General features: G+C 42.3%; 1 protein-coding gene across 1 annotated transcript in view; it reads right to left on the bottom strand.

Moving 5' to 3' along the window:
* Positions 1-20,546, bottom strand: part of LOC108026209 (tyrosine-protein phosphatase 99A) — a 114,659-nt gene that overhangs the window by 68,654 nt on the left and 25,459 nt on the right. The window contains exons 2-5 of the mRNA XM_017097018.3: positions 9,772-9,941; positions 7,299-7,425; positions 6,786-6,909; positions 1,408-1,589 (exon numbers count right to left, since the gene is read on the bottom strand). Of these exons, the coding sequence (XP_016952507.1) occupies positions 1,408-1,589; positions 6,786-6,909; positions 7,299-7,425; positions 9,772-9,941 (603 nt within the window). The remainder of the gene's footprint in view (positions 1-1,407; positions 1,590-6,785; positions 6,910-7,298; positions 7,426-9,771; positions 9,942-20,546) is intronic.

Raw genomic sequence — 20,546 nt, 5'->3', positions numbered from 1 at the left:
TTTCACACCCAACCGAACAGCCTGCACTGCGAGAAATCTAAGAAAATCAGCTAGCTAAATGGGTTTCTTAGATTTACAAGAATTTAACTGAACTGTCTGCTAAAAATATTTTGAATTTATGTTTTTTTTCTTTTCTAAGTTGTTATAAACGCTAAAAACATCTAAAAAAAATTGTTTTTTTCATGGTAAAGTATTAGATACTTTGGGAATCTCTTAAGATATTTTCTCTGTGCAGCGGCAAAGTCATTTCCAATGTCCGTAAGACAAATGTGTTGCTAATAGCTTGTCGCTGTTGCCGCTGCTAGTGCTACTTTGCCTTTGATTAATGTGTCTCGCGCTCTTAAAGCCTACGGAAAGTTTTGTGACTTTTTGGAGTCCATTTATACATATGTGGGGGGCCCACTGTATACTATATTTGGAACACGCACCGCCGTACGATTAATCATTGTCTGCGGCAGGAACAGCAGCAGCAGCAGAAGCAGGTGAAATGTCAGCCGAATGGCACGGACCTGTGAGGCATTCGCCGCAAAATTAGTGCATCCAGTGGAACTCCGCAGAATGGTTTAACCATAGTTCGGTCATAGGTGCCCCCAACTTTCAGGGGGTAAAGTTCTCGGCTTTGTCATCGCATGTTAATGAAATGAAAGCTGCTCCTAAAACGTAAGTGTTCCTTTAGCGGCGTACAAGTGGACAGTTGTGGTAATAAAAAGATACTACTTCGTCTTAGAAAAGAAATTAAAAATGTTAGGTTAAAATTTGGCTTTCTCCTTCAAAATTGTACTTTTATATTAGGGGGCTTTAGGATAAATCTAATTTTAATATAACATTAAATTCAAGACATATCTTTCGAAATTTCATATTTTCTTCTTTTAGATAACTTAGATCCGCAAGTGTAACTCTTGTTGTGACCGCAGTTGTAGCTTCCTTGGGGTTAACGGCAGACGCAGTTAATGTCATTGCCGGAGCCGAAGGATGCGATGCGGGAGGAGTTTCCCGGGCGGAGGAGCAGAGGAGTCCCATAAACTGACGACACACCTGGCCTAGGCGGCCTGCGATGGCCTACCGTCAGCGGAAAAATAATTAAACGTATACAACGTGAGGAGACTCCGGCTTTATGAGGCCGTAATTGCTGGCAGTTGCGGCAAAAGCTGGGAGTGGGCGGCGGAGAACCGGGCGGGTCTGTGACAACTTTTCATCGACGGCACTTAAAAGTCAGGCCAAGTCGTTGGAATTGAAATGAAAAATTAATGCGATTGTAAAAATTGTTATGTCATGTGTCGCGTAATTTTGCCCCGGGCTGTGTGTTACGTTATGTTATGTGAACCGCCTACGCGAATAGTTTACGATCCTGCCGCCAATAAAGTGTGTAAGCACACAAAAGGATCTCGGGGAGCAAGCACTACTCACCCTCACGCAGCGTGACTATATAGTAGGACTCCTTGGAGGGCGGACTGATGCCCAGCTTGTTGACCGCCAGGAGGCGAAAGCTGTAGACGGTGAAGGGCGTCAGCCCGGTCACCTGATATGACGTAGCATTCGTCTTGGTGTAGATCCTGGCCAGCTGCTCCCAAATGCCATCCTCGCCCTCACTGGAAAGGGAAAAAATTCGTCGAATTAGAAGGGAAACCATATTTCTCTCAATACTTAAAATAAAGAAATATTTATAAGCACTATAATATTGTAGTTTTTTCTGATAATTATTATATTAATATTTTTTAGTTACAATTTTGTCCTCCTAAGTTATTTAATAGGTTTTTATCGCTTAACCTAGAACATTAAAAAATATTTAATGCAATATTTTTGTTTACAGTTCATCGATTAACAATCATAATATATATTTTAATAAATTAATAATATCCTGGCATCGTAGTGCTTTATTAAATATTTCATATCTTTCCAATTCACATCCAAGGCTACTTAAATTAAGGCCTTTCATTGTCTCATATGTCTTCAAATTACGCGAATTTCCAAAGTTGCGACGGCTTATTGACCTCATTAATGCATAGTGAATGCTGATGACTCATTCAGAGGGAAAATTCAATGAACAATTAATCGAGCAAGCGGGACGCGAGCAAACAAAACATTTTGATTCGGCCAAATTATTTGAACGAATCATTTCATTATTGTGCATTTATATTGCAATTACCAGCTCAATTGCCGGCGCACAACGGCCCGTCCATATAAATAAACCCAGAAATCTATATTTTACGTCTGCAATCTGCCAGGCAAATGAGGCAGGGGGCCGCAGAGATAGAGCGGGGCACCAATATACATAAACCATGGGCATAAAATGCATTATGAAAATTTATATAAAACGGATGCGGATTTGCATGACACTTGTGTGGCGGTGTGGGTGGCTGGGCGGTGGCCGGGGTCCTTTTGGGATCCGTTTGTGAAATGTGTGCCGCGCATAGGCACTAAAATATTTATGCGCCTTCCTGCCGTACCAAAATAAACCCAACCACCTATATACGTTCCCAAAAAAGAAAGAAGAAATCCATACATATATCTGTGTATTCCGGCGATATTGTTGTTGCCGCGCATATAAATTACTCGCAGCCGCTCGCACAATGAACATTTTTCATGGCACATTTCAAAGTGTAGTAAATTTTGGTTTAAACTCACATAATTTTAGCATATTTTTTGGCACATTCTCTTCTCAGGGGCTGGGCAGGGGGGTTGGGCCTGCATAAATTTTCGGCATCGTCTAAAGTTTGATTTTAATGGGGCTTACCGATTCGGTGCGGCTTTTATGGTGTGATTAAAAATTGTTTAAATATGAGCCGATGAAAAATGTTCAACATTTCATGAATGGCGACAACCAATAAATGGGACCCGAAAAAATGGCCAACGGAAACGGTGTCAAAAAAATGATTAAAATTAATAAATGCGTGCGAGCGGCTTCCGCGTTGAGTGGGGCACATCTGTTTGCGTTGGCAATGGGCATTTAGTGAGTATATATATTCCGCATATATATATCCCCGAATCGGGGGCATCGAGACATCGGGCCTTCGGACACGTTGCACTGGGTAAAAAATTGTTTGGCGACTTTATGAAGCATGGCGGCCAGTGCCCTCCCATCATCTGTCCCGAATGAAAAACATATGAAAAATGCTCGGGACCTGCTTCTGAAACCCCGGTGGGGTGACCAAAAAACGTGGAGAGATTCTCCGCCAGCGTGGGCAAAGTAACCACAATGGCAAATAAATTTGCGGCCTTTCCACGGACATGTATTGGATGCTTTTTGCTGGCAGTAAGCTGCTTTAAAAATGTTTGCTTACTTTTTTCCATATTAAGCAAATGAATATGAGTTATTTATGCATCGGGCAGAGTTTGTGTTTGCCCGCCATGGGTATCGCTTCTACATGGCCGGGGGCTATGGGCCAAGGTTCATGCACGAGTTGTTGAAACAGGACGATTTACTTGCGGCACGAGGCCTTAAAGATAATGGACAAATAGTGGGGGCTCTCGGAAGATAAGTCATGAACTTGGTTAAAAGAGCCCGGAATTTATAACCACATTTTTTGGGCAGAGAGCGGGACAGTTAAACGTGTATTTTATTGGGCTGTCACAAAAGTTGTTGGAGTGCTCTAAAAATAAATGTAGTGGCGTAACACATAATTTAAATATGTTTCAGGGGCTTTAAATAACTTGTCAAACATCTTAATATTTGTTTTTAGCTCGCCACAAAAATGCATGACACCTAAAATAGACCAATTACCTTCCCTTACTTTATTTATACTACTTTAAGCAATGTTGTTTTTAGCTTATTCCAATTAAAACTGCTTTTATCAACGCTTCCCAGTTCATTATGCCTTTCAACGCATTTTCCATAATGTGAAAAGGAAACAAAAAATAACCTGCAAACGAAACTGTTTTCATAAGCGTAAGATTTAATTAATTTTATTCGTGTACCTGCTGCGAAAAGAAACCGAATAAACATGAGGCCAAAATCAAGTGACGGAAAATCCAGCTGAGTGAGCTGTGCGACCAAAAAGAAAAGTTTTTGAATCATCAGCGGACGTCGCATAATGATATGGCCGGTATCTTTACTTTTTTGGTTTGGTTTTCGGTGAATGCGAATCGAGAAACAGTATCCGCAGCAGTTGATAAACATGTCAGTTTGTTGTGGAGTGGCAAGCCGCAGAGTTTTGGCCCAGTTTTCGGTTGACCGAAAGTTTTGCAAACCGAAATATGCGAAATACAAAACATCGATGAAGAGTACACACAAATATGCAGGCACACACAACCGCCAACTGATGACATTATCCTGCCTGCTGGCTGTGCAACAGTTGAGGGGCAGCAATTTATGGATAGACTTAACGCTTGGCAGGACATCGCATCCTCGGCCCATTTCAATTGCATGGGGCCAAGCCGGCAAATCCTGGGTAAGTATGTCCCCATCATCGTCGTCGTCATGATCTCGTTGACGTTGGCGTCTTTCAATTTCGATGGCAGCTCCATGTGCATATTGAACCACCCCAGCCCCCCTCTGCATATGCGCAAATAAACCGAATCAAGCGAAAATGTAAATAAGAGGCGTTGTGAAATAAAGGGTGGGGCGGAGGGGGGTCGATAAGGGGGTACTCGACAGCATCAAGAACTCGACTCACTCCCCTGTCGATGGGAATTTACATAAAATGCAGTCTGCAGCTCCAGCTCGCCGGAGAATGAGATGGCAACGGGGCAGCTTCATTTTGTGTACGCGCTGCCCAAAAAAGTGTGCTATGCTGCGTATAAGCTGAGCATACACTGAGGGAAATGCTTTAAAAACTTGTACAATTTTTAAGATGTGTATGTCTTATGTGAATTGCTCATTTTCACCTTTTTATTTAAACATTTTAACGATTTTAAGATAAGTATTAAGTGTTAAGATAGGTATTTCGTAGGTTACAAGCTATGCTCATATATTAATACTTTTCAAATTAAATTAGCTACTTAAAAATATTATCAGTGAATGGTTAACAAATTAACATTTTGTCTATGTTATTAAGGTAACATTTTTAAGTCGATTTGTAATGTTTCTTAATAGGCTTTTATATATGGTTTTTTTTTTAAATGTAGCTTTGCGAAATTTTTAAATTGTCAAAGCTTTCTCCCAGTGTAGCTACACTTGGCAGGCGGCGGCGCGTGTTCACATTTCCTTCAGTGGTTGTGTGGGTGCAGTTATTTCTTATTTTGCATAAATGCACCGCAGGCTCTGCTTTCCAGTTGGCTGTCATCGATTGTGCTGGGAACCCAGTGTCTTGTCGAGGACACGCCCCCCTCCGCCACCGCCCATCCCCCCAGGCCCCCCTTTCCCCCGGCGCTACTGCAGTTGATGGAAATTTATTGAAAAAGTTTCGCTTTTTGGTATTTTTTTTCCGACATTTTCGCTTGGCCTTTGTACCGCGTTGGAGGCGCTCGCTTTTTATTTCATGCCCCGCATTGAGTTCAAGTTATTCGGAAAATAGCCAGTGCCGTACAATGCCGGGCGTATGTGTGTGTGGCTCTGACTTAAACCGGGGGAACCCCCTTCGCACACACACCGATGCACCGATATGGCTTTATACGCGTGCCCGTGTTTTCTTTTCTATTTAAATGGAGCACAAGTGAAGTGCGTATCCCCGTGGTCGGGCATGTCGTCGTCATCCTTTTACATATTAATTAAAGTACTGCCGGACCAGTGGGCGGAACCTGCAGTCCGAGATATACAGGAGCGGTCAGGGATTTAGCAATCACGTTTTATTAATATATTCAATTTACTCGGGATGTATAGCTATACACTGGTTTCAACAATTACAATTAAAATAGGTATTGGAAGACCGATGCTTACACTAAATAATAAATTATATATTTGGAAAACATAATACTTAAAAAATATAAGTACTTAATGTATATATTTTATTACTTTTATTGGTTTTCTAATCCTTGTTTTATTACTTTGATTTTCCCAACTGATTAAATTTTCTATTATCCTCATTCATATCAATTTCATTTATAAGTGTTGTTATCCTTTTATAACCATCATCTTAAGTGCTAATACTTATGCCGCAGTTGTACTCTTAAGCCAGCCGTAAACGCATAAATTTAATTGAATGCGTCCGTCCTGCAGCCGTGAAAATCGGGTGGGCGGTTCCAAGTCAAAGGCGCGGGCGTGGCCAGCTGCTTAGCATCCCAATGACGCTGATGGGCGCATTATGGCGCTGGTGTGCACGCAGCGTTTCGCTTTGCTCGCTAATTCATTAGCGCAATGGGGTCAGCCGCAGTTTGCATCCTTTGGCGAAGCGCCTTTGCATGTGTCAATCATGGCCGCGCGTCCATCATCGCCACAGACAGCTCTCCAGCGCCCTTTCGCCACCCACCCACCTATCTATCCATCCAACCGACCACCCAAGAGCCCACCCACGGGCACTTCATCAGCTTAAAACAACCCACTCCGGGGGAGAAAGTGCTGGTCAATGAGCTAGATTCGCGATTGTAAGGTCTCATTTAGTTTTTATATATATATATTTATAATATAAGTCATATTACAATTTTTTAATTATATAATTAACTTTTATTAAAAATGCAATTTTCAATATAAAATATAAAGATGTCTAAAAGTATGCGGCAAAATATAATAATACCTTTTGAGAAGATCGGATGGTTTTATATAGTATTTATATATTTAATTACTTCATCATTTTTATACCTATACCCAAGTTTTTTTATAGTTTTTATATTTTAAAATATGCAAAGCAACCCTTTTTAAGGCAATGTGGCACCTCTGCTGGTGCTTCATTCCTCGCCGTGGCAACACTTACCGCGTTTCAATAATAAAATGCGTGACGGGCGCATTCCGCGGATGCTGCGAGTGCGCCCAGGATAAATTCACCGAGCGTGATGTGAAACTTATCAACAATGGTCGCTCCGGCGGATCGGGCACATCTGCAGGGAAGAAACGAGAAAAGTGCCAGCTATCAGTGGAATGCAAATGGAAATCATGTCAAGGCGAGGGCGACAACAATGAAAACAAGAGTGTGGAATCGATGCAGAAATAAAGAGGAGCGAAGACATATCGGGTAATGGAATCTGGGGCCAGCGGATGTTAACCAAGTTAACCGGAAAAATCATTAAAGTAGTTAAGCATTTCATTAAGAAGGCAAGTGTGGCAATTTAAATGAAACCGTGGGAGATTCTTGGGGGAATGGTAATTAAAAGGGATGGAGAATGGCAATATCCGCTACCAAGAAATTAAAAAATATATTATGAAGGGGGTGGTTTTAACTGATGATATGATATGATGTGCTGATATATAATAGCAAGACAAGACTTACCCTGAACCAGCAAATCGACAATTGCCTCTGGTATATGCCGATCGTTGACTAGGCATATATATTCCGACGTATCGCTGGCCAACGCGGGCGAAAACTGCAGGCCGAAGTTGTCCGATAAAAGTTGTATCTGCAAACGAGATGAGGGAACTTAATTAGAACTCCGTTTGTCTGATCTGAAAATTAAAATCTGGATATTCAAGGCCTGACAACGTACATGGCGACCGACACGAGTTTCCACTTTCGGCAGGGAAAACTTTTAAATAGGAGGAAGACTTACATAGTACATATATGTCTGGGCAACAACAACGAAATTTAGGAACTCTGTCATCGACCCCGGCCTAAAAGTTTTTCCTGTATCTGGCAAATTTGTTTTGCCCACAAATTCTGGCTCTGGCTCATAATTGAACTATGTGTCTTGCCCAACTTGAGCATAAAGCCAAGTTCCATTGGCAGTAAATTCATTCAAGATTTGTTTGTTTTTCTATTCTGATTTGCAGAAAATTTGGAAATTGCATGAAGCCGAAAATAATTTCCATTTTCCCTACAACATACATCTGCAGGCAGGTAGCCTGCTCCCCCTCCCTCACGCAGAGAATTGGGCCAAATTTAATAAGGATTTTCATCACAGATTACTGTGATACTGCAAATGTATTTCGGGCGAATTTATGTCTGTTTCGAATGGCAAAACTAAATTATTTCATCCAGCAATCTATCTTCTCGGGGGCTGCAGCAGGAGTGCATCTGGTTTATCTTCGCATGCCTGACCCTGTTATTTACTTTTGTATCTTTTGCCGCTTGCATGGCCCCAAATTACAACCTCAGAGTCTATGTGTAGATATGTGTGTATCTCAGCCGATTGCATTTTGCCGAATTGTACGGTCGACAGGCATTATTAGACAGGCCCCGAAAAATATTTGCCAGAAATTTACCATGTGGAATTTTTAATTTCCCCTACCATATTCCCCCCCAGTAAACTCTAATTACATTCATCGCCCTTTTGGCCCTTTACATGACCAGAAAATCCGGGGAGAAAAAGCAATAGAAAAGAGTGCAGAAACAACAGAAACTTGTAGAGGCAAATCCTTCGTCCTTCGGGCAAGTGGATCTCCTTAGTCCGCTTGGTTTGGGCAAACATGAATCATTTCTAGTCTCGGCCATAAAACAAAAGTTAATAGCTCAACAGGGTCCTGTGTGAGTGTGTGTGCAGGGGGTCGGGTCATGTGTCAGCTGTAATAAAATGAAGCAGCTACTGTGCCAAGGTGAAAAACTTTTAATACACATAATAGCCGGGCCAAGAAGCAGTAGAAGAGCAGCCGTAGCAGCAGCAGCAGCCGCCGCACTTGCAGGAAACTTCGGGCCAAGAAATGCGAGCCGAGCGAAGAAGCCGGGGATTGGGACCAACTTTGGCTGCAGCTCAAGTGTCCCAGTCCGCCATTTAACACATAGCCGGCTAGCCCTCTCCTGCAGCTCGAGGAGGAGCTGCCCTAGGCACTAGAAAAAAATTGTATCTACCAGACTACTATATAGTGCCATGTAAGACTACCAAAAATCTCTGATGAGGCTATGAGGAAATGGACCTAGAGTTGAATTTTTATATATATTTATATATTTATATATTTTTTTTTGGAATTTTCTACCTATAACTTTAGAGAATATATATATTATTCCTCTCAGTGCAGACATCTCGGGATTCTCCATCATCTTGTTCCCAACGAAGGGGCAACTTCATCATTCTGTTTGCGCCGCCTCAACGGCCCCCCGAGTGCGTTTAAGGCCATTGCAATCACTTTTGGCCCGCTCGGCTCCCCATTTAGCCCTCCTTTTTCTGCCATCTTGCAGCCACTTGAACATTTTTTTGCGCCATGTCGCTTTTGTTTTAGTGCAACTATCAAACATTTAAAATATATTAGCCGCGCCGGCTGCACTGCTGCACTGCCGGGTTGGGACCCCGGATACCCCGATCTGGCCCACCATTGATGGCCACTTAGTTGTCGGGACTTTCGCTGCACTTTCTTGTACTCATCGCCGCTGTCGACGGCGGATGGTAAAGTTCAAACAGCCGCCCAGGCAACCGGCCATCAATTATTTTAACAGCTTCGTTTTTGCGCCAAGGAAGTGGGCCCTATATATTAGGAACGAAAGTCCTTCCGGGGGAGGAGAAGGAGGTGGCAGGGCGATCCCTAAGTGTTGAAATGAATTCTGATATGACACTGGAGGGCAATTTTTGAGCGAAAATTGCAGGAAGGCGAATAAATCTTTGATAAATCTTGAATCTTCAATGGCTAAATTCGATTTGATAGGCGATGAAAATAAAAATGAATTGCTGGAAAGCTTAAAAATATTCAAAGGGAAAATATGCGTAGAAGGGTAATTTTATTTATTTTTTAATTCTGATCTGTCTTCACTTTTTCCTTAATAAATTCTTACTGGGATTTAACGGATTTTTTATGCAGCTTATGTCTATTTTACTCACCCTGGGACTGTGGAGCAGGGGTATCCGGTTGGCAAACTGCGCGATTGTCGTCGACGCCGTTTTCCACACGAGTGTGTCCACCAGGGAGTGCTCGTTGACCCCCGGACACGGAATGGTCACGTTCTTGCCCGCCTCGGCATTCACCTTTACGTAGTCCAGATTTGTGACGTCTGCAAGGGATAAAGAAAACAACAAGTCAATTAAATATTTTACGAAGTAACAGAGTTAGTCCGAAAAGATTCTTACAATAAATTTATATTTAAATTATTCCTTACTGGATTTATTTAAGAGAAAATATATTTTATTGACTACCAATGAAGAAAGATTAATTGGCGATTATTCTCGTTTAAATATAAATCAGATTAGTACCAGCTTTTGTAATGAAATCATATGCAATATACATCGCTGCTCCATTGTTTTGTCAAACAAAGGGTAAGCAATTATGTACTTTGATGATTTGATAAATTCGTAATGCATAAATGACAATTTTGTTTGGGCCCAAAATACACGTATGCAATTTTTTGCCATGTACCCGCTGCATGCACCAAGTAGAAGGAAAAGTGGTGAAAGCTTGCCAGAATTTGGGGCATTCCATTGAGAAAGTGGGGGCTGCGAACGAGAGCGGCCGCTCATAAAAGAGGAGCTCAAGTTATTTGGAAAGGAATATTTTTGGCACACAAAAGCGGAAAGCAGCCGCAAAATGTTTGGGCAAAATATCTGCAAGGCATTTTAATTACATAACATGTTTACGGAGCACTGCTCACAGTTGGTACTTTCGGCTCCCCCATGAAGTATAGTATGGTATATATACATATAGGGGGAAATCCCCATGCAGTGTGTGTCAGTTGGCAGTGTTGAAAGCAATTTCATGCTCTAAACTATTTGGTAGGTGGCTGCTCTCAGCTGGATTCAGCCGGTCACCTGAGCAGGAACCGGAGGTGGTTTTCGGGCACTACTTCATGCATGCCGGAGCAGATCCTTTGGAGCAATATTTGTTTTGGAAATTGCCAAAAATGCCCTGGCCGGGTCCGGAGCTCCAATTAAAATTATAGAAACAACAAATCGACTGGCCAGTGGGCAGTGGGCCAACAACCATCGAACGTAAGCAGCTTTGGCAGCCGCATCTGCAGCTCCGGCTGCATCTGCATCTGCATCTGAATTTGTATCTGCATAAATTGCCAAGCGTCCGAGTGTTAGTAATAAGCATTAGGGATGACATGGCTGCAGCCCCAGCTCCAACTCGGAGTCCGAAACTCCGATGCCACTTGCAATCAATTGAGAAATCATGCTGAAAACCCAGGCGATTCCAATGCCAAAGCCAAAAACCCACCATTTAGCCATGGCATTGGCAGTGGCAGTTGCAACTCAACTGGTTGCCACAACGACTGCGTTTCGAGGGGCTCGGGGTCGCCACTTGCAGCTCCATTCCATTTAGGAAAATGGGTTTGGCTCTCGGTTTCCTCGGTGCTCGGTGCTCAGACCTCAGTGCTCTTTGCTCGGTTTTATGCATTTCAGGACCCCTTGCCCCTTGGTCATTACGACTATGGCAAAATGAGTGCTGCTTTTGTTCACTAAGCCACGATCATCGAAGTATTTATAAATAATCGATTCATTGTCTTGTGTACTGCGTTTTCCCCCTGTCTCTCTCTCTCTGGCAATTTAATTTCAGTCTGCAACTCTGTGGCTGAAATTTTGCATAATACCAAGTACGACATTCGCTGTTGGGTCAGTTTTTGGGTAATTTATGATTTTGAACCGCGGCATGAAAGCCTGAGGACTTTCAGTGGGTGCACAGCGAGAAAGGGTGGGGGAGCATGGATGGAAATTCAGTAATAGTGGTAAATTAATAAAGGATTTTAAAAGTTTGTATAGAATTTAAAGCCTAAGGATCTATATAGAACCTAGATTATTTATGTTATAAAAAATTTTTAATCAATTTGGTTACTAGACAGTATTTTTTATAAGGTCATGGCAACCTGACAAAAAAGAAGGCATGTAGAAAAAAACAAATAACAGATAGGTTACCATGCCATCTCAAATAAATCCCTTAAGTGAATCCAATTTAAGGCAAGTGTCAAATAACCCTCCCCTGCTTTTTCTCAGTGTCATCCTAGGAGGCGTGGCACTTTTGCATATTTCGCTCGGCGCATGCAGATGAGCTGGACAGTCAAAAACAGAGGGCGAATCGCTGTTTAATTTCCTGATGCACTGGCCCCGAGTTCAGGAAACAATTGCACACAATTTATGAAGGGGGCTTTTTTGAGGTCCCTCCCCGAAATCGTTTTTCGCAGTAGAAGTTGGCAATTAAGCGGCAAACAGAGCGACGTTCAAACTTTCCTACAGACAGCGGGACGGACATATAGACAGTCAGACAGACGGGCGCTGTAAATAAATTATAATTACTTTGTGCCATTCAAGCGAGAGCCCAAGGGATTCGCCTTGGACCGCAGGAAAATTAGCCAACGACAAAGTCGGAGTAAGTAGTCGGACCAGAACTCGTCCACCCTTCAGTTTTGGTTTCGGTTTCCGGCTCGCTTTCGATTGGATTGAGCTAATAATCAAATTGAATGCAACCCCCGACGCGTCGACCGGCAACAATTAATTTTATTTATGTTGATTCTAATCAACGGACGGGCAGCAGTCAGTGGGATTTCGACTGGGACTCGCAGGCTGCCATGGCGAAGGATCTGTGCCTTTGAAATCCTAGCGGAAAACCCGCTGGAGCGCATGAAAGATGAAAATATTGAAGTCATGCTTCGCTGCTCGCAGCTTCAACGGAAACATTTCCAGCCCCGCCCACAGGGTACGGCACTGCGAAATAATTGAAATTGTTCTCTAATCCATAGTTAAGCCTATAAAAAATCAGAAGTAGTTACAAAAAAATATTTTATAAATACCTGGCTTAGGTAATATTATAATAAATTGATTTAAAGTAACAAAAATACTTTTAATATGATATATAATAAATAATATCCTTTCCCACTATATTATTAAGTTACTTTGAAGGATAAGTACTTCCCTAAAATAATAAATTGATTAGGAATTATATAAGTAATGTATTCTAAATTTTACAAAAATTTGTTTTACAATTTTATTTTAAAATATATATTTCTTAATTTTTTTTGTTTAAAGTAAACAATTTACATTTTCTCTCTGTGTAGCAACAGCACAAATATTACAGCACTTAGCCGCGACTGATTGTTTGTCCTGGGATCTCGTGAGCTCCTTTGACCCGTTGCCATGTCAATTGTCTGTGAAAACACTCCCCCAAGTTGTGCAACATGGCTAAGCTCGGTTGGGGAGCTCCAACTAAAGCATCTCCCTACAATATTCCTCTTTTTATTCTCTGTCTCCTAGAGAACTACTTGCAAAACTGCATCGATTTGGGTAACAATTTAATGCCAGGGACTTGTGAATGGAAAGCCATTTGGCAGTCGGTCGGCATTTAAACCCTTTGGCAGCAACCTCACCGTATTTGGCTTTCAATTTCTGCACATTCCGGGTGTCATCTGTGCATCTCGTGCACTTGCTGAATGGTCTGTGCGGAAGCGGTTTTGTGCGTGCCACCAACAAGTTGCTATCTTTTATGGCCTGCACTTTGGAGTGCATCTATTTGGAAACCATTGCGATGCATTTTTGCATGCGAACGAAGGGGGAGGGAAATACCACTTGAGCCGCAGACTTGGCAGGTTCAAAGGGAGCATTGAATAAGGATGCACCCGGTTAACCCACGTCGATTGCCCACGTCTACCATCCCCGGCGGTGCGGTGCGGTGCGGTGCGGTGCATCAATTTCAGGCGGGATTAAATCCCGGATTGGATGAGTAATTATCCAATTAAAATTGAAGTTTCGGTCGAGCGGCGCGGTGCGGCTGGCCTTCGAGTCCCCTGCCGGTCGATTCTCATAACTTGAGGCACGTGGCAAGCGCGTCAGTCAGTCAACTGGCTGAAAAAGGATGTGCCAAGCATTGCACTGGGAGAAAGAGGGGTAGGTGTATGAAAAAAAGTACCTCAAGTTGTAGGCAACTGAATGGAGTGTGGGCATACTTATAGCGAAGCAATACAAATTTTTGTTACATATTTTTAAATATATTTTTATTTTGTAGAATAATTCGCTTTACAGTAGCTAGAGACTGTGTTTGATATTTGTCCCTTAAAAATGTGTAAAAATTATATTCGCTTTTGACCAGCTCATTTTTTCTGGCCGTGTTTGTGCGTTTCTGGGTTCGACTGCCCATCTAGCCGTCTGTCCTTCGTCCTGTCTGCTGTTTGTATAGACGGTTTCTGTCATCCTGCGATGGCTGCCGACTGCCACAGAAGCTGAGGCATAAATGCGTGTGCAGACGTCGACGGAAGGGACATGCGAGCATCATCGTGCTCATGACAACCCGCCCACACACACACACACAACAGGCAGCCAGACAATATCCCTTTTTTATGCCTGAACGCAGCAAATAATGAAATTATGACAACCGTTGGGAGGGGGGAAGGGAAGCCAGGACTCCCTGGCACAAGATGGGCACTTCTTGGGAGGACGAAAACGAGATAAAAGCTGACAAGTGGCGAATGTGAAATATGATTGAGCAGGGCCAGGCCCCCGCCCACCTCCCATCGCCCTTCGAACACTTAACTTTAACTAGGCAACTTGAAGTGTTTCAGCCTTGGGTAAACATATGTATGAGCGATCCAGGCGGCTGGGCGAAGCCCTTGGCTAAGGGTAAGGCCCCCAGGATCAGTCAATAATGCTGACATCAAATTGAAGCCAAGCTGATGGCAACTGTCAGGCAAATGTGTTTCAATTTCGTTAAACTTCGGGCCCAGATACCGGGGCAGCAAGGGGTTAAGGGTTACGTGGTTGGGTGGTCTGTATGTGGGTGGTTCGCGGGCGGCTGAAAGGGCCAGGGGTTGCGGGGCAACCGTCAGTCGGCGGCCAGCGGTAATCCCTTCCGTTTCATTACACAAATGCGGCTTAAGGGAAAATATATTATAAATACCTACCTACAACAATATGAATGCCCCATAAAATACGAGGCATATTAAAATGCAAATAAACCAAAGGGAGCAACTCACACATGCACGGCGGAAAAGCAAACAAATTGGTCAGCAGTTCGAAATTTACATAGCTGATTTTAACTAACAGAAATAATTATATACAACAATTTAGGGCTATTTAAATTAGTTATTTGCGCTTAAAAAAGTTAAATGGCTAAAATACTCTAAAGAAATTCCACTCTAAAAAAGGTATTATATTTCCTTTTTAGAAATAAGTATTTTCAGAAGTAACAGAGGTTGGTTAGCATTGAACAGCTTACAACATTACTAAATGTTCTGAGGATTAATATGCATTAAACGTTTTTTTTTCCAATTATTTACTGGTCTTTTCTCAGTGTACTGTTGTTTAAAGAGCTCGCCGCAGCCAGGTGTGTGCGGAAAAGCTCACTTGCAGGCCTCTTTGTTAAATTGATATAATTAACCGAGCCCCGGCGAACTGAGACCGGATTGAAAGCCTGAAAATTGATCGTAAAGAATACACTGGATATATCCCCAGCTCGCCTCATTATGGCTGCATACTTTTCGCGCCCAGTGTTGCGGCCATATTCCTTATTTTCCGCAGCCGAGAGCCGGCAATTTGGCGCACAAGAGCGTTTCCCTATAGGGGTTTCCACCACCACCCCCCACCCATCGGGTTTCCCAGCTTTCCCAGCCCAGGCCCGAAATTCAAATGGAAAATTCTGCACATTTTGCGCTGTAAATTGGAATTGCCAGCGGCCAAAGCCGAGGGCCGTAAGCCGAGGCAGGTGAAAAGTGAAAGGCTCAAATGCTGTTGCCACTTTTGCCAGGCGAATTTCGAGCATTTGAGCGCTTTTTTTTGCTAGTTTAGAAGAGCTCTCCATGTGTCCCTGCGTCTGTGTGTGTGTGTGGGGGTATCCTGCCAGGATCTCGTTCTGTGTGTGTGTGTGTGTATATGTCTGTGTCGTGGCTTGGAGCTTAGTGTAATTAAAGCTAAATAGCCTGCATAATGAGAAAGTAATTAGCAATGTTGATGCTGCTCGTTATTTCCTCTTACGCCCCGCTTTTAAACGTGATCTATATGAGCTTGAAAATAAAATAGAAGCTATGAAAATTATATGTACTTCCTGTGTTGCCACAAATATTTCTAGGAATTTAAATTAAATCTTCGCTTTTAGCTGACCTATTAAATCCTGTATAATGAATTTAAAAAATATACTAATTGCTTAGCCGAAGCTTTCTGTTTGATTTTCATCCCATTTTCAATGTAATCTGTTTGCATTTAAAAGTCAAATAAAAACGCAAAAATCCTGCATAATTAATTTTATGAATTGTGCCATAATCCACTCGGTTTTTTTTTACGATTTTTGTCGTAAGCTTTCCATCAGGAGTCACGCTTGAATTGTTTAGTAATTTTTCAATAAACTAGTTTATCTACGCAGTTGTTTACAGTTTTTTTATGGCTGGCAATTAAAAAACGTGATTTATGCACAGTTCATGGTAATTAATTTAAATCGCCAGTTATTTTCTTTATGTTTCGACCATTCTTTAATGCCTTTCCGGCGGTAAGCTTTATTGTTTTCTTTACCCGCCATTATTTTAAGATTAAAGCGCATTGCTCTTTCAGCCAGAAAGGTTTTATCTTGGAAATTATCCTTGCTCGTGCTATTTGCAATGGAAATGAATTGGATTTTAATTTGAAACCGCAGAGAGCAGAGCGGGCAAAAATCGAAAAGAAATTACAATGCTGTGCTTGCATGTCTGTCACCTGAAACACGCACACAGCAGCACCGTTCACTCACACATATACGAACACCTCACCTGTGTAAACTAAATAAAGCCCGCCGACATCACCGAAAACAAAAAAAAAGCGGCAGAGAACAGGGAAAAGCGGAAACAGAGGAACCCAAGCCCAGGAACCAAACTCAAACAGCAGAGTAAGTTCTTTTCTCATTAAGCCCTGTGTTTACACATAGACACCCGCCCACTCACACACACACACACACACACACAGAGACAGGGACACGCCCCTTCCCCCACATACACACACCAACACATTAATACACATCCTACAGTCTTGTATACATATTTGCTGAATTTTCACACCAACTGTGAACGAGCCTAATGAGTCCAAAATCCGTTGCCCGCAACTTTCCCACCGCCACGCCCCCTTTTGGGATACGATAGCCCTGACGCGCCCACTTTTCCTTAGCCCTATTTGGCTGCCCCTCGCTTTTCCCCCTTTTGCCCTTCGATTGACAAGAGAGGCCCAGCTGTAATTTGTTGAAAAGCTGCGTGGTAAAAAAGCAACATGTTCACACTGGACTGTGAGCCAGTGTGAAACAACAAAGCAAACACCAATACAACAACGATGGGTTGTTCAACAACAACAAATACGGGGGAACAACAAAGAGCCACAACAACATCCGAAAATAGGGAGCAAGTTTTAATTAATCATGACGAGCTAAACAAAAGTCGAGTTTTGTCACACGGAGAAATAAATTGGTTATGGTCATAAATTCAATATATAATAAAACTTAATGAATTATATTAGAGCTCCAATATAGTATGACATGTTGAATGAGACGTATATCATAAGGTTTTACATCTATACAATTTTATTTCTCAGCACAACCTGACTTTTACTAGTTATTACCTATAGGTATATCTTAAGTTTCAGTTTAAGAGCTTCAGTAATTAAACTAAAACTTATTGTTACAAGTTATTTTTCTCACTGCAGATGAAGGGCAAAAGCTTGGCTGGCAGTGAACAAAAATGTCAGTGGCAAACGTCTAGATAAATATGTCAGCAACAAAGCTGGCAGCCAATCCAGCTGCCCCCATTTCTGGCTGAAAATCCCACTCCGCCCACTTGGTGAGTGGCTGACAAATATTTGCCTGAGCGATAATCAAATTTACATTGTGCTCAAGTAGAAAACGAAGGAGTGGGTGTGGGTGGTAGTGGCAGTGCCAGTGGGCCACTTAGAGGTGGCTCTCCAAGTGGGCTGGTCTTACACCACCCCTCAGTGGGTGGTAATTGCCAGTCAAATGACACCGAAGGCCACTGGCAGCCGCCGAAAGAGCAACAGCTGGAGAACAGAACCAGCAGCTGAAACTGAAACAGAAACAGGATCTGGGAACAGGTACAAGCGCATTAAGCCAAAGGCGCTGGCATGCGGCCGCCGCCGGAAAATACAAGGAAAATTACTTAACGCCCGGGCGTCATTAAAGAGCTTGGCCCCGCTGGCTTTTCCGCGCTTACCACGCTCCGCAAACTTCGAGGTCCTGCTCCGTGCCATATGCTCCTCTGCCGCCGCAGGACATTAAAAATATTTCCGCGCTTCGGCTCACGTGTCACTGTGCGTTTGCGGATGTCCTTAAAGTTTATGCTAATGGATGCCCGCATGCATTTGTATTTGCATTTTCAAAATGCGGGCCAAGCCAGCCAAGCATGGCAACTTGAAAGGCGATTTCCCGCTTTTCCTCAATTATTTTAAATCTATTTTAATTTGGGGACTTCGTAAACATTTAGTGATTTTAACATATTCTTTTTTTATAATAATATTATTTTATATATTTTTAAAAAGTAGTTACCAATTTAATTTAAGTTCCTAACTGCTGAGATAAAAAACAAATAGCAAAAACAATCTGAGAACCCAAAGATTCTCTCTCAACCAACTAAAACCAAACTTTCACATCTCAACTTAGAAGAACAAACACACACACTTGGCCAATTGCCTCGCCCCCTGGAGCATCCGCCCCTTGGCTTTGGGCGAAGTGAACAACAAATTACAAGACCCAGGGGAATCCATTCCTGCCAAAATATTTGCGGCAAGGCAAGGCAAGGCGAATGCCGCGAAACTCGGCTTGTCTAATAAATTAAGGCGGCTAACTGGCAGCTCCGTTTGGCCCCACTATATCTTGTCGATTGGCCCGATTCCGGTGCCGATGCCTCTGCCTTAACCCATAGCAGCCAACACACCCAACAAATTTCGCTTAAATTAAACACAAACGACAAGTTGAACTGTAAACAAATGCGACAATTTATCTTACTTTCATTTAATTGTCAGCGGCAAAATGCTTGCCAAAGCAAAACCAAAGAAAGCAGCCAAAGTGGAGCAGTCATGATTATATAACACACACAATACACCCAAAAATAAATATATATTTATGTTTAGATACATATATATACGTGTGTTTAAATGTGGGCTGTGTGTAGGATAATCAACGTGAAATTAGCGCTGACAAATTGCCAAAATGCCAAAAGGAAAATGTTCGCTCAGGATCAGAGCAGTTACTCTGGCTTTCCACTTTTCGTGTTATCTGGCAAAAGCGAAAATTCAAAATTTTCCTACAACCCACACCTATATACACACAGGGGCGCACAGAGAGAAAATAATGGAAAACGTATTTATTTTGCCACGAGTGAAAATAATGAAAACAATGCAAACAGAGGGCGCCGGAACCGCTTGTCTGGCCAGCAAAAATATTTTCATAGATATTTTTGCGCTATTTAAGTGCCGCATACTTTATCCATTGCAAAGCCCCACGCTCTTTCATCCAGCAGTGATGCAACTTTTGACCAAAATAAAGCCATATTTTAGAAATAACAAGGTTTTAGTTAAGAATTTATTGTCATGTTTTCCATTCTTGGTTATTGTTAATATATTTTGTTAAAGATTACATTTTTAAGAAGTATTTTATTTTTATTTTGTTCCATTTTACCTAAATAATAAAAGAGAATATAATTTCTAATGCTACATTTAAATCTATTTTACTTATACTAAAATATTTATAAGGTAAAATGAAATAAAATAATTTCAAATTTTAATAAATAATAGATAAATAATAGACATTAAAAATATATTTGTATAATATTATAATATGTTTTAATGGCTTGCTTATTCTTAAGCCTAATTCCAATAATTACAATTTAAAATATTTTTTATTTGAATATTAGCCACGCTGTCAGCACTTGTTATATCCCCTATTTCAATCTGGCTGCATCTCCATATTTTTTGTTGCCCGAAAAAGTATGCTACGCTTTGTGGGTCCTACGCAGCGTGCAATATGATAAATAGAGTGTGCAGCTGCTGTTGTAGCGGGTATTTGGTGTGTTGCTGGGTGCTGGGTGGTAGGACGTGCGTGGTGATGATGACGGTGGTGCGGCCTGTTCATCACGAAGTGGGTCAGTTGTTTACTGACACAGTGACTCTTAAGTGCACCCACACACTCGCTGCGAGGGTATGCAGCTGATGTTGCGTTGTGTTTGATACACTCGAGCGTCGACAGACGCACTCAACGCCGCAGCAGCAACATCCTCCACATTGCAGCAGCAGCGGCAGCAACATCTGCGGCGAAGGCAGCAGCAACATCTGCAGCAAAAGCAGCAGCAACGTCAGCTAGCTGACACAGTTGACGTCTACAGATGTAATGCCCCATAGCAGGCAGCTAACCACTCAGTCAACCTCGGCCACACCCCCTCCACTCACATCGCCCTTCCACCCAGCATTCCACCCATCCACCCACCACCCACTTGTTGTAATTTTTTATATTTTGTTTCGTCACAGTGTTTAGCAAAAGCACTGGTTTTTGTATGGGTGCGTTTGCGTGTGACTGACGGAAATGCAAAAGTGTCTCATTGTGTTGCCCTCGGGTTTTTTGGCCTGGCAGCAACATTTTTGCTAAGTACTTGGAAACATTTAAATGCTGAAATTGCAAAGAGGGTAAACTGCAGGGGGGCTGGTGCGGTAGGTCCTGAAAAGGA

Source organism: Drosophila biarmipes, chromosome 3R (genome assembly GCF_025231255.1).
Source record: "Drosophila biarmipes strain raj3 chromosome 3R, RU_DBia_V1.1, whole genome shotgun sequence".
NCBI classification, from domain to species: Eukaryota; Metazoa; Arthropoda; class Insecta; order Diptera; family Drosophilidae; genus Drosophila; species Drosophila biarmipes.
This window is presented reverse-complemented; position numbering and strand designations above follow the sequence as displayed.